Source organism: Gasterosteus aculeatus, chromosome 12 (genome assembly GCF_964276395.1).
Source record: "Gasterosteus aculeatus chromosome 12, fGasAcu3.hap1.1, whole genome shotgun sequence".
Lineage (NCBI taxonomy): Eukaryota > Metazoa > Chordata > Actinopteri > Perciformes > Gasterosteidae > Gasterosteus > Gasterosteus aculeatus.
In genome coordinates, this window is record NC_135700.1 from 18,357,982 (window position 1) to 18,372,300 (window position 14,319).

Consider the following 14,319-nt stretch of genomic DNA (forward strand, 5'->3'; position numbering starts at 1 on the left):
CGGAAAGATTCGTTGTGTTTCTGTGGTTTTTTATTTGGCTTCTACATATTCTACAAACAGCGACCGACTTATTTAGAACACCTCCGTGTTTGCAAAAGCCAAAATGTTTCCACGCGCTGGATCGATAAGTTGGTGTGTAAATGTCTCGCTCGCAGTCGTCTCCTCCACGCTGTGTTTTGTTGTTGTTCAGAGTTTCGCGCGGCTGCCGCTGCGTACTGATGACGTCACAGACAGGCAGACTGAATCCAGTAACGTTTAACGTGTCTAAAGTGCTAAAAAACAAACAAACAAACACACATCCATACCGTCTTTGTACTTAAATCCAATGTGCAGTTTCCAAGTATCAATACAAATCGATTATGTACCATTTCAATCGATTTGTACAGATCGATTCAGTTGGATCGCAGGAATATAAATCGATTAATCGATTCAGTGAATAAATCGTTACACCCCTAGTAGATCCACTTTCAGTGAACAGAAGTACTGCTAACGTTGGGAACTAATCCCAAAATGCAGCAGCATCAGAAAATGTTCAGTTTGCTTTTACAAATACTAGTCTGATAAGGCTGTAGCAGAGCAAAGCGTTAACGGGAGGCTTCTATCAATGAGATCAAATTATGGGCAGCAACACTGGAGTATACACCTGCATTGTTGACGTTGACTCCCTCGAGGGTGTGCAGGCAATTTAAATATTACAAGAAAAAACAGCAGAAAGATGAAAACTACTGTAGAAATTATACAAAATGATATGCACATTGAGTGCAAAAAAGTAGTAAGTAGTAAATTGCAGCCTGGAAGGTCGGACACGTACCAAAAATAAAAAGAAGCCGTTCGTAGTAAAGGGGTATTAAATGCAAAATAGAATCACTAGTGTACTGTATACTTTACATTCATCAGACATCATCAAATGCACTGCTGCCTTAGCGCATCGACCACATGGCATTACTAAGAACATCAGTTCTGTTTAAGTTGTCTTGGATGCTAATATATTCATCCATTATTTTTGTGACACAACTCTATTTGTTTGTGTACAAATATACAGTAAATAGCATTCCATTCCAAAATTGAAAGCCAGTGAATTAGTGAATACTTGTTGAGAGGCTTTCATTTACTTTTTCCCATTTGTGTTAACATGGAAAATTAAGTCCTGATGTAATTGTTCCAAAACTGTTTGTGAAATTCCATTAACTTTTAGCCCGAGGCCAAAAGTAAAAAGACAAAAGACAAAAATGTGATTATCAATTGCTGCTGCCAATTAAAATGAGCGCAACCACAGTTAATCAAAGTGCGTGCAATAATAAACCGAACAGCGTGGATCAACAGGGTCCGGCTCCACCCAATTCAATGTTAAACCAAAAGAATGCCCCCTTTTTAAAATCACGCTGGGGCTTCCAAACACATCATTTGTGAGGCAGTGAGTTAGATCTGTAAAGCTGTTCAGGGGAAGAAGCTAAAGATTTCACTTTCATTGCCTCATGAATCAAGCGTTGCCATGTCGGGTTTTTTTTTCTCCACCATATGCTTCCACAAGTACGAAAAACTTTTTTTTCCCGTCTTCCTATTGTCACTTCTGGCAGTATGGCATGTATTCCCACTGCATCTCTTTCATGCCCTTCCCTCCTCTCTCTCTGTCTCTCCAGTTCCTCTTTCACGAGCATCTTCAGTGAAAGTTTCCTGCCACTGTGTGAGACACATCTGCATTGCAGTGCTTAAGGGGAAAGCAGCAGCTGTGGGGGGGGAGGGGGAGGGGGGAGGTGTGTGCGAATGGCTCAAGACAGAGATAGAAAATGACACAACGACAATGAGCGAGGCTGACCCGACATTTACCGAAACTAATGGATTCATGAGTGACAGGACAACATCGATTCGAGCGTCGTTTCGTGGAGCACGCTGCAGTTGCTCTACATTTATTTCGCTGCCTTTGACAGAGAAAAGAAAACATGCACATGTCAACGTCCAAAAGTCTGATACGAAACGCAACCATTTGCACCTCAGAGTGCTGTCACAGTGAAATCACAGAGAGGGTCATCACCTCCCTCCGAGCCTCGCCGTTATTAATGGCGTCATCATTTTCCCTCTGCTCACTCTATTTCCCTTCTGATAGTGGCGCTTGCTTCATCGTGTTCTGCCATGTTTCTGTAATTGCTCCAACAGCCTGCCTTATGCTGAGCATATAGTTTTTCTTTGTGCGCGCGCGTGTGTGTGCACGTGCGTGTCTGTGAATATGTGCACATGCACGTGTGTGTGTGTGTGTGTGTGTGTTGCTATGTCCCCCCACCAGGGCCGGCTGCGAGTTTGTGGGGCAGAACTGAGCCGCGGGGCGAGCACCACACAGAGCGAAAATGACAGCCTGCAGGCCGCCATTGGTTGATGACCGTGAAAACACTCGCGGTTAACGTAAAGTGAGCGACCGGCTGTCTCAGTGAGGCACTGCGCCGCCGACGCGCAGCCCTCGCAAACAGCACAACAAGCCCTGCCGCAACTCGACTCTGCAGTGCTGCAACAAACGACAAAGGGGCAACCCTACAATTCGTGACAACAACCACTTCAGAGATGTGTAGCACATAGCAAAAGCGGGGAATGAGTAAGACACAACCTCTACTATATGTCACTGTTTGGGAAGACTTTTTTTTTCTTCTTCGGCACAAGAAGTGAGAGCCGAGGGCGGGGAGACGGGGAAGTGAGGAGTGAGGGGCGGAATGCCAACGCTGTTACAGAAGCCGCCCAAGGTCAGATAAAGCGAGGAGAAAGTGCTTGTGGAGCCACAGGAGCAGAGGCCGGCTCCGTGGAGGCGGTGCAAAAGAGTGAGTGACCAACGGCGAGCCTTCGCCGCCTCCACCCATCGTTAAATGAAGCCACTTAAGGGAAAAAAGCGACCACTCAAAAAAAAAAAAAAAAAAAAAGGTGGGGATAAAACACTTCTGCAAAGCACGGATGGTTTCGTTTAGCCAGCTGGGGAAGGGTTCGTCTTTGACGGAGATGCAAGAAGACGTGTGTTTTTACTTAGAAGTGGGATTTTTTTTTTTAAATCTATCACATTCCTGCCGGCAAACAGGTCCCTAAAGTTAAACCGAGAAGCAATAAATGATGTGCCAACATCATGTAGCAGGAAAAGGATGATTATAGCGCTGTTTTTAATCATCAATTGAAACCTATCTGTGGTTAAATCAGACTTCTTTAACCCCCTGCCCTCTTGCATTTCTTTTCTTCCCTTCTCGCTCCGACTTTAACACACACACACACACACACACACACACACACACACACACACACACACACACACACACAGCTTATTATGCAGTAACATTACCAGATCCCCTTAGGCAGCTGTGCATCTCTGTATGACTGATGAGGGTAATTTCTCCCAAACAACAGAATGATCACTTTGGTGGCGAGCCCGACAGACCCTCCCCTCCTCTCCCCGTCTCTCCTCTCTCCTGTTTTCTTTTAGCTAACAAAAAAAGAGACGTATTTGTCACTAGTCTCCTGCAGAGTCTGGAATGGCTCCCGAGATAAATAGCTCTCCGACCCCGTGTAAACGGATTAGAGAAAAAAAGAAGAAAGTGAATCATTCCGTGAATCAAAAATCGACCAATTGATTCCTCAACGATGATTCTGATTCAACTTCTGCAGATACAAAGACATCCAGCGTCCAGTTGCTGGTTGGAGCTCCGGGTGGGGGAGGCTTTCCCTTATTTTTTCCTCGACCACCATAGGGATCCGATATAATGCACATGCCACTGTGAATTAGCCTCACGGTGAGGACTGGGCTGAGCCACGGTAAGTTTACACTCAGTATACTCCCCGTGCACCATGGTGGGGTCTGTCTGCCTCCCTCTCGGCCTCGTAGGTTCGGCCTCAGTGGGCTGTCTTTACCTATTCCCCCATCTGCCAGTCACACACAAAAACAAATCCACCTGTCGACCAGGAGACCGGGCTTAACAGGCCGATGCTACAGCTGTCTGGACCCGCCTGGGTGCAGAAGGGGGCGAGCCAGCGCCCTCCACTGGTGATGGAAAGCCCATTAAGGTGCTTATTACCCCACCTGTCAGCTCCATCTCCTCACCTACACAGATACACCGGTCTAATGAAGACAGTCACTATTAATACAGCACCTAGAACATGGAAGTCATGCCTCTAAGTTTTTTTTTTGTTTTTTTTGTGGTCGTAGTGTCCCTGATGAGAACGGGCTCTCCAGCTTTGTGACAATATAGCAGTTCAAGCGTTAAAAAGAGGCATTCTTAGCGCGCCACTTGATCGCCTCAACAATGAAGCTATTAATGCTGCATTATGTAAATTGTAATGGTCACAAACATCTAATGGGATAAAGGCAAAGTACAGTGCAATTTAATGCTGCTGACTTTCAATGGCTCTTTGAAGGATGTTTTCAATTATAGCCCAGCTAATTTAATTCATTGTTTCGTAGCTGAAAATGCATTTTTAAAGGTTGACTGAGTCTCTATTTCAGAACTCAAGTGTAATCAGTCATGTACATTGCACACTGGAACGTCCTCTAAAGAGATTGACAAAGTTGCCGGGGATCTGCGTTCTTGTTTTTTTTTTTTAAAGGGACAAAGTAGCCCTGCCCTTCTACTTTCCCCTCAGATGGCAGGCTTCAGTTGTGGAGGGGAAGCGTGTGTTCATCTAAAAGATGAAAAGACCTGCGCCTTTAAGAGGGCTGTCTCCCCTTTCCCTCATGCTCCCCCTCAACCACGCAGACACTCCTCCTGTGAGCATTTGTGAGGCAGCTCCTGTCCCTTATGTCTCTTTGTGGGGAACAGAACAGGCTTCCCAGAGCACCACTGAAGACAAGGCAGAGCTCAAGGGAGGACACCCTTGGGGGCGGACCTCCATGCAACCCCCGGCCTCAACTACTGTGGATGCTGAGATGAGCAGAGGGAGAGGAGGCTCAGACCTACTCCATCCGGAGTAAGAACACCAAGAGATCCAAAACAAGGAGGTGGAACTTATCAGCTGGACAAGCCAAGAGGTGAATTTCGAGTTAAAGGGGACAGTTTCAGCCGATCAAAAATCAACAGCGACGGACGGGATGGCAAAAGAAAAAGGTGGAGTCTTGATTTGAGCTTTTAGAATTTCTTCAGAAAAGTTTTGACAAAGAAGAATCAGCAAAGAACTCCATATTGTTTACGGCTATTAAGGACAAAAGTACCGACTGAAATACAAACGGCACAAGGAGGAACATTTATATTCATCATTTAAATGGGGAGGAACCGAGTGATTTAAATCACCGGAGCACTCAAAATAGTCATTTGTGGTATGAAATTGAGATGCTCTTTAAAGAATATCTTGCACGGTCCAGACAGCGCTTTTAATTCATCAGCCAGACGTTTATCTTATTTCTCCAGCTCTTCCTGGGAGGCACCATTAAAGACTTCATTGATAGCACTCTTGGGGGAACGGGTGATATTTCTTATGTGAAGTCTGGAAACTTTAGAGCTGTTGACTGGAGGGAGAGAAAAGTGCCACACGCAGAAGAAAATTATGTTGAGCAGCGCCGCATCTGGTAAAAGTGTACGTCTGGACTAACATTGCGGTGTCGCGTTGAAGACTAAAAAGGAAAATGTTCCCAGGGTGTGGAGTGGTGAGCAGCCAGAACCAGTACCTGGCCAGAGACCCGGTCAGGTCCCATCCCGGACTAGAGGTGAACAGACCTATGCAAATGGACAATGGGCTGAGCCAGGGGACATGCCCCGTCTACCACGATCAAACGCACAGCGGTGCTTGCCAGCCGACGGTGGTCAGCAACGTTTCCTTCCCGCTGAAGCCGACGCCACTGCCAGCCCCGCCCCCTGCACTCAAACTAGGGCAGGAAGGGTTTAAGAAAGTCTGCCGAACTGAGGAGGACAGCCCCTGTCCCTTTCCAGGACTGGCCTCTGGGGTGCTGGAGATGCGCGTGAAGGAGGGGAGTAAGATCCGCAACTTAATGGGATTCGCCATGGCGCGGATGCAGACGGAGAAGGCTGTTGGTGAGGGAGGTGTGAGTGGTGGTGGTGGTGTTGGCGGTGGGCTCAGGCAGGTGGTCTTCACGGGGTCGGGCCGCGCGGTCACGAAGACCATCACTTGTGCCGAGATCATGAAGCGCAAAGTGGGCTCTCTGCACCAGCTGACCAAGCTGCGCTACAAGGTGGTGAAAGAGGTGTGGGAGAGCAGCGAAGGGGGGGCGTCCGAGATGACGGTGCACCGGACTGTGCCCTCCATCAGCATCCTTCTCTCCAAAGACCCGCTGGATCCCCGGGAACCGGGCTATCAGCCCCCGGAAACTCTCAGCGCCTTGTGGGACGAGAAGGAGGGGATCGAACCTGCCACGCCAACGGCATACAAGAGACCCCCTGGACCTTTGCTGTGCGGCGGTTTCCCTCACTGTAAGAGAGCGTGTTCGGGAGAGGGAGTGTCAGTCCACCCGCCTCTCTGACTGTGGCCGGACCGGTGTCGAGCGGCGGAGAGGATTGAATCGGGAGGGGGGTTCATTTGACGCTGCCCCCTCTCCACTCAAGCACAATGCTGAGACAATCAGAACACTCACTCAGACAGAACCGTGCTTTCTCAGAAGAACCCGAGTTCCACTTTCAGCCTCCAGAGGTCAGTTGGACTGGGACCGCAAAGCTCGCCTCTGTACAGACAGCATTTAACAGATGTGTTTCTGGGACCGTCCGACTTGATCGCTCACGTCCACGTGATTGCGATGTGTGCTATAAAATTTTTAACTGATTCACATCCCATTTGACACTAAAGAAAAGCCATGAATTGCAGAGGTTCCATATTGCCGCTTGCAGTAAACTATCTACGGCCCGTGGATGAAATTGATTATTCGCGTCATGTTGCAATCATTTCTTATCCTCTATACTCTGTAAGTGTAGCCTCTAAAAATGCACAAAGTAGACCCAAGAGTATAAAATAAAAACAGTTGAAAGCCATTGATGTATGACAAATCCAATACATACCATTTGTCGGATTATTAAGTCATGAAAACAAAATTAAATAAATTGGGTTTTTCTTCCAATGGAAATTTTGTTTCATCTTTCTTACTCACGCATCATTGAATTTGCAAAGCTCTGATTGAACGGAAAATCGCAGCGTGCTGATCAGTTGATAAGAACAACAGCGGTGAAATTTCTTCTGTTAGAAAAAGCTGATTTAATGACAAAGCTGTTGATAAGGCACAGCTCCTAAAGCAACCCAGCCTGACAGGAATGCCGAGGGCAGAAATACAGGCACTGATTATCATTAAGATAACAACATAACATCAGACAACACAGTGGAGAAGGGGATTAAAGCCGGGCTTGACAGAGCCTCACACTGCACTGTTCCTGTAAAATATGAAAACCAAGGCAACAAGCTAAACAACACGCCCATAGGCCAACCCACCCACCGTATCCATCCAGCTGCCTCCACTGGGCCATGTTCTACGCTTTGCTCGAACAAATTGGTACGTGGTCCAAAAAGAGCAACGCTTTCACGTTAACATTACGCACTTGAAGTTGACTGACATTGATGAAAGCCTACAGCCTAAGTTCTACCGTTGACGTTCATGCCTCGGTATTTCCACACCATTTAAATATAATTTTAGACGCTGATTGATGGCCGAAGCTTAACTGGATGCCGCAGACATCTACGGAAATTGGATCAAAATCCTACTAAAACATAATGCAAAAAAAAGACAGCTGCCAGAATATGAATTGAATTTTTTGGATTAAAGATTTCTAAACATAAGAACTTGTTCTATACAGGGTTTTTTAGGTTTTCCCGAAGAAAAACAAATATAAACCTTTCAGGGAGTTATTTCATTCAAAAACTTAAAAGAGCTCTTTCCACTTAATCAACCATGTCTTCTGGGGATAATAACTTAAGATAAGTGGAACCTCGTCTGTAGCTTTTATGTTGATCTTAATGAAAATCTCCAAACTCCAGATGCCGGGCTCCTAAAGTAAATTAATCAAAGAGAGTCCCAACAATTCCGTTACAACTTAAAAAAGGAGGGAAAAAAAGTCACGAGTTATTGTTCAAATTCACTTTTAAAAAGGAAACAAACCGTAATATTTAGAATAATGGTCAGCCAGCATTTGAAGAGTTTATGGCGAACATAGTGATTAACCTCCCTCTCGATCCCATTAAGTGAATCAGAGCACAGCAGAGCGCCCAAGGTTGAATAAGAAACGCTGCGGCTGCAATACAGCGCAGCGTCGCAAACTGTGTGTCCTCGAGACTGCTGGAAGGTTATCACTTCAGGTCGCCGTTATCACGGAGTTAACAGCTTTCACGCGAGAGCCTTTGGGACAGTCGGCTTGCAATGCGGGTCAAAAAGATAATGCCACTATGAGTAAATTTCAAATCGACCCGCATCTGTTATCAAGCATTAAGAATTCTGGGCCAAGTGTAAAACGCGGCGGGGGTAATTAGGAATAACAGCGCAGCGTACCTGAGTGAGAGAACAGATAAAACATAGTGACAAATGCATTATTCCACAGCTAAATCCGATGTGGCTGCCACGAAATAGCACGGTGGAGGAGTCAACAAAGTGCATTATAAGATGTGGACAAGGTCAGGTTCCATTTTGCAAATATCGTGTCTTTTTAAAGATGCTGTCATGGTGGATTTAAAGACAATACAGGCCTGTGCCTAATATCCACCATTTCAGTTGGGTTTTTATATATAATATATATATATATTTAAACTGAATGTGTCAAACATTAAAAAAGAGGGAAGACATTCCCCATGCTTTCAACCATGAAGAAGATATACTTAAAGATCATTTGGGGTGGGTGTGACTCTGGAGACCCATTTTTCCCAACCAAGTATGTTAAAGAATAGTTATTTTTCTCTCAACTGTTATCGGAGCTTGAATGGATGACATTGGTTGAGGACAAATTGGACTTACATTCTATGATTACATCAAAATGGCAATGCGGAGAAGAAAAAAAAAAACGTATATTAACCTGACTATTCATTAAATAGTCAAAAGGTATTCCGTCATCACAGCATTATGTTAAGACTGACCAACACATTGTTATCTATCGTGGCGGGCTCAGCTGTAACGTTCTGTTTACCAAAGCAAATAACTCCATGCGCTGGATGTGAATAAATTCATTTTGAAGTTAACATAATGAAAGTGTTGGCACTCTATTTTTTCGCCTTCTCTGCCGCTGCAGCAGATGAGAGCGAGGTCTCCGGGATGGTGTGGGAGTTCGCTATCTCCCAGCCTCCAGATGGCTCCGTCTTCTCTTATCTAGAAGAATGGGTGCTGCCTCAATTTTTCAACTCGCCTTATCTCGGAAATCCTTTAAATTGAATATTTACTGGGCCTATGTTTTCCGCCTGTGTTAGCCCTCTGAAGTCGACGTCCCTCCGGCTCGTCGAGACGGGCCGAAAGGTTTTTCTCACTCATACGCTCTCTTTGTCTGCCGTGTCACGTAATGGGACAGTGATTGATTATGCGATTGTCAGAGAGCGAACGGGAAGGTTGAGCAGTGGAGACGTATTAAACGAACGGCCATAGGGGGAATATGTTGGACAAAGGAGAACAGTACGTTACCCAAAACATGACATCAGGCAGACCTCCATTTTATGTAGGGAGAAAAAAAAAACAGCCGGAATTAATCACTTTCCCAAACGGTCTGTTGTTTCCTGCACAGCGTACACTAGAGGTTTAGAGAACACTTAAGCAGCTATTGAAAACATCTTATTGCAATACGACTGGCTGCGGTCTATCTGCACAAACAAGCCGTGCCACAGCTACTCCCTGGTAAGTGTCTGGAAACGTCTTTTCAAAATCATTTGGTGAAATGCCTCCATGTTGGATTAATCAGCGCAGCTGAGGATGTAATTGCTGTGCTGAAGTCAAAGCTGTAAGAGCAGATAATGAACACTGACGACGGGGCTGCCAGAATCCAGGGCAAAAGAAATGAGAAGTTCAGGGAACCAAAATGTCTTCAGCATTCTTTCAGAGGACCTGATCGAAAATGAAGGAACACCGTATTTACCCTAAATGATCAATAAGAAATACATGCTCTGAAAGAGAAGAAAAAGTAAAACCTGTGACTTAGTGGTTACTAACATACAATTTGTATACAAATTGTATACAATTAAACATTTTGTGCGGTTTCCGTTTAAAAGGAAAACTGAGGTAAACGTATGTTTGCGTTTAGGATGTTCTTTAAATGAATTACGCACAAGTGTATGCATCTAATTATATGCATCTGTTAGTTTTTTTACACGGGTCAGTTTCTAACAGCGAAGAAAAAGGAAGAACATTCACAAAAGGTTTATTCTGACAATTGCTGCCCTCTGGTGGAGGAATAAGTTCAAAGTCAGGAGCAGAAAAACATAGTTTCTTTCTTCAGGGATGCAGTTGTTGGTGTATCTGATATCTATGGTTCTGCGCACTAGAGGGTTTGTACATCACGGTCACAGAATAAATAATCTGCCTCTAATCATTTACCATTACCACACATCATTTATTAAAAGCAAAAAGGAGCAGTGTTTCTCTTCATGGTTAATGGCTCATCTCATCAGCCAGCCCGCTGAAATGCTGCTTTTTCCCCGTCTTTCATTGAAACAAGAATCCATTCCACCTTTTTATCATTATTCCTTCCGCCTCGCAATAATGAGGACTTCCGATTCAATTAGCTTAAACGTGCAAAGGAGCTCTCACAATAAGAATAGAGAGTTCACGCTGAAAGGCACTGATGAGAAACCAGAGAAGCTGCACTTATTGTCAGCCCGTATTTGTGAAATAAAGGTAAGAAGGTGAAGACACCCACACTGCTGTACAATGTGTGTGGGGGGGGGGGGGGGGTGCATTGATGCTGCTATTAAAACGGGGACTGTTCTAATATACTGTCACTGTTCAGAGGTGAAAAACAACCAAGTACGAGGAGCAGTGCACTCGGGTTGCATATTAACATCCTTTAGTCCTCTACTCAGTACTGATAGAGTGATGAACAGCCGCTGCCTCCCGGTCTTATCTGTGTAATTGGAAAGTGCGATCAATATAATCATTGAATAGAAAGCACAGTAGTTTTCTTAAGCAGCTTACTTTTGGAACAGCAACAGGATAGCAGCTCTCTGCGTAGCAAAAGACCGCAGTTCATGGTTTTATTCAAGAGTTATAAAAAAAACAGCAGGAATTGTTGATTTGTTGTTTTAACTGCTACTTCAAGATGAATAGGTCATAACCATCTGCTGGTAATCTGGTAAGCTGTCACAGGTATGCCATGAAGCCCAAATGGTCTCTAACTAGACTCACTAAATACAGGATACAATATTATAGAGGAGCAGACAGAAGGGTATAATTTTAACTTTAAAGGGATATTGTTCAGGATGTCAAACTGATACAGTGGGAAAAAACAAAAGCTAAAGTCTACAGAAAAATAAATCACATTAAATGGCGATCAGGACAGAAGAACCCTGTTTCTGTAAAGCAGAATCTTTACTCACTGTTAAAATCATTAAAAAAGCAACAGCAGCATGCGTATCAGTAACTTGTGTTGAATAGAAGAGCCTCTCCAGGTGATGACTACCACTACTACACAACTCCAAACCATATCCAGCTCCAAATCCACGAGAGCAGATGGAAAACAGAATAGGAAAAGAAAATTCAGAAACAGATTTCATGAGAGTGAATTGAGCAAAGCTGGTTAGTGGGGGGACTTGCTCAGAGCTGGACAAAGCTACGATACGATTGGCCGGTCTGCGTTGGAAGGTGAGACTTATCATAGGGGTAGTTTGTGGGTTGTGTTCATTCAAACATTACAATGGTGGTCGTTGCAAATCCAACAAGATTGTTGCAAGAGATCGTCCCTTCTTGAAGTACTTGCTGATGAAGAACTTTATCTAGATAGCTATTTGCATTTATCGAGACAGACTTTGGGATCAAAGATTTCCAAAAAGTGTACAAGATTCACGAAATGTGGTTTTCAGTTGGAAGTTTAGCAATGTTAACAACAAGCAGGGTATTTAATAGAAAACAGTGTTATCTGCAGGAAATATGAGTTATCAACAGCCCCAGTTTGCAGTACAATGCATAAAACCTTTTCATTATCTCAATTTTAATTAACAGTAATAAACGTTGGACATGAACATAAACGTTGAATTTGAAGTAATTCTGCAGTCATCAAACGTGGACTTTTTAGAAACTATTATTGTTAAAAAAAGTTCCACAACTTATACAATGGGTAGAATACCCCTGAGGCTGGTGGCATCTCCTATTCGAGCAGTTGTCTTTTTTTCTGAAGACAGCGACCTATCCGCTCCACCCATACGCTACTTTTGACCTAATTGTTAATAGAAAGAAAGATGGATAAATTAAAGAAAACAGCAGCCCCGCCTACAGCAACAATTTGGCTTAAGCTCCCTCATCAAACAGTGCAAACTGAGTTCAAAAGTAAGGAATTCTTTTTCTTTTTTTTTGGCTGCCATTCACATTCCACACCCAGATTGACAATTCGACTAAATGATCTGCGTGCAGTGGGAGGACCGGTAGTGATATCAACACAGTTGTGATTACTCCATCGAAGCAGTAGGGCGCTCCAATCAGGGCCGAACCCCCTCCCCCCTCTCCCCCATTACAGACTGCGAGGCCAGATCTCAGTGGGTGGATTACGGAATTAGGATTTGCATCTTCCCACTGAAGTTAATTGAAATGCCTTTGTAGCACCCTAATGTTCCCCATCAACGCCGACTCATTCGAACGGGCACAATCCGCCGCGGAGTCATTAAGCAAAAAGACCATTTCAAGCGTGAAAAGGATGCAAAAGCAGAGATTGGGTTCTGTGGTCTGGACCTCTGCTTTGAGGTCAAAATGTATTCTGCACTTGACTGTATCGGATGTCGCTTTTACGGGAAGGGATTGTGTTGAGGCCGAGCAAAGTAATCGGACCAGGTACATGTACATGTGGCAGGACAAAGTGACCACGTATCAACAGTGGATAAAAGGTACACCTAATGCCTCAGGTGGTTCTGAATTAGACAAGAACATAACAAAATGTCCTGCTAATGGAAAGCAAGGATGCACCATTTGGCCAATGTGAGCATACCGAATCCCCCAGTTCCACGCTATGGATTAATGTCTGAAGATGGTTCATTTTGGATGCTACAGTGGCAACAAGCATCCCTTTATCAGACACTAGGAAATGAAGTAGCACATGCCAAATGGTTGACACTCCGGCTTTGCACAACATGCGGTCCTAAACAATTATTACGTTATTATGCACTCGCACTGCACACGCTATTTACACACCACAGGCAAAAGCATTTCGCTCTCCGGGGAAAACCTAAGCACCACTCCAGCAAAAAAAAACAATTATCACAAACACATTAACAGCTAATTCAATCACCACCTAAACCATTAAGCTAGCCTTTACCACTGAATGCTTACCAACCCAAGTCATACAAATAATGTGCCAGCGTACACATCTTCGTTGGTGGATGTGTCTGACTGGGAAATGTATTAAAACACACACACACAATGTCCTTTCATACATTTAAAAAACATCAATACGTCAACAACCTTTCAAGACACATGCACTGACTTGTGTGAGTGCTGTGCAATTGTTCAGGGTTCGGCTTTGCAGGGACTTAAGTGGGAAAAACAACATGGTCACTGTCACATGTATGCATTTCCTGCAAGCAGCTCAGGATGTGCAAAAAAACAAGGCTTCACTGGTTCAGTAATAATCATGTCTTGGCATCAAATCATTGTGTTTTGCGTTTGGGGTACTATTGCTGTTTCTTTTGCTGCTGTGACATGTTGAATCGGTGTACTTAGCAAAAAAAAAGAAAGAAGGAGTTGATCACTTTCAAGTTGTTTCCAGACGTGTAACATGTGGCAGAGCAACTATCGGCCCGATGGCCTACATTAGATGTGGGTTATTTTCGGAATAATAATAGTACAAATACTAATGTATTCATCCATATCAATCGTTGTTCCGTTATGAATGTGCACAAATGTTCACTTGATATCTTTAGACTTACTTGTGTCTTCCATTTGGTGTCCCAATGCCATGTTTTGTTTTTTTGGAGCATTGCATCGGGGCGGAAATCTTTTTGAAACTGTTGAAAGTGTTGTTTTTTCCTTACGAAATAATTTCACAAAACATGAACATGGTAGCTCGAAATTAGACATCACTACAAACATTGAAACGTTTTTAAAACGTTGGGAGCATGAGTTAAACGGACCGGAGTCTAATTAAGGGGCGATTACAATGTTTGTCCGCTAGGTGGCAACATGAAAGGCATGGGTCTCTGCGGTGCCTTCATGAACACCTCGTTAATTCTCATATCTTATTCATCAAATGTGTAGCC

General features: G+C 44.1%; 1 protein-coding gene across 1 annotated transcript; it reads left to right on the plus strand.

Annotated features, from left to right (window-relative positions):
- Positions 1 to 4,148: 4,148 nt before the first annotated feature.
- On the plus strand, positions 4,149 to 7,021 carry LOC120834601 (uncharacterized). Its single transcript, XM_040202675.2, has one exon. It carries the CDS (start codon positions 5,582 to 5,584, stop codon positions 6,431 to 6,433), a length of 852 nt encoding a protein of 283 aa, XP_040058609.2. The 5' UTR covers positions 4,149 to 5,581; the 3' UTR covers positions 6,434 to 7,021.
- Positions 7,022 to 14,319: the final 7,298 nt, after the last annotated feature.

Excerpts from the sequence above, each read along its gene's own strand:
- LOC120834601 (XM_040202675.2), top strand. The coding sequence starts at position 5,582 with ATGTTCCCAGGGTGTGGAGTGGTGAGCAGCCAGAACCAGTACCTGGCC.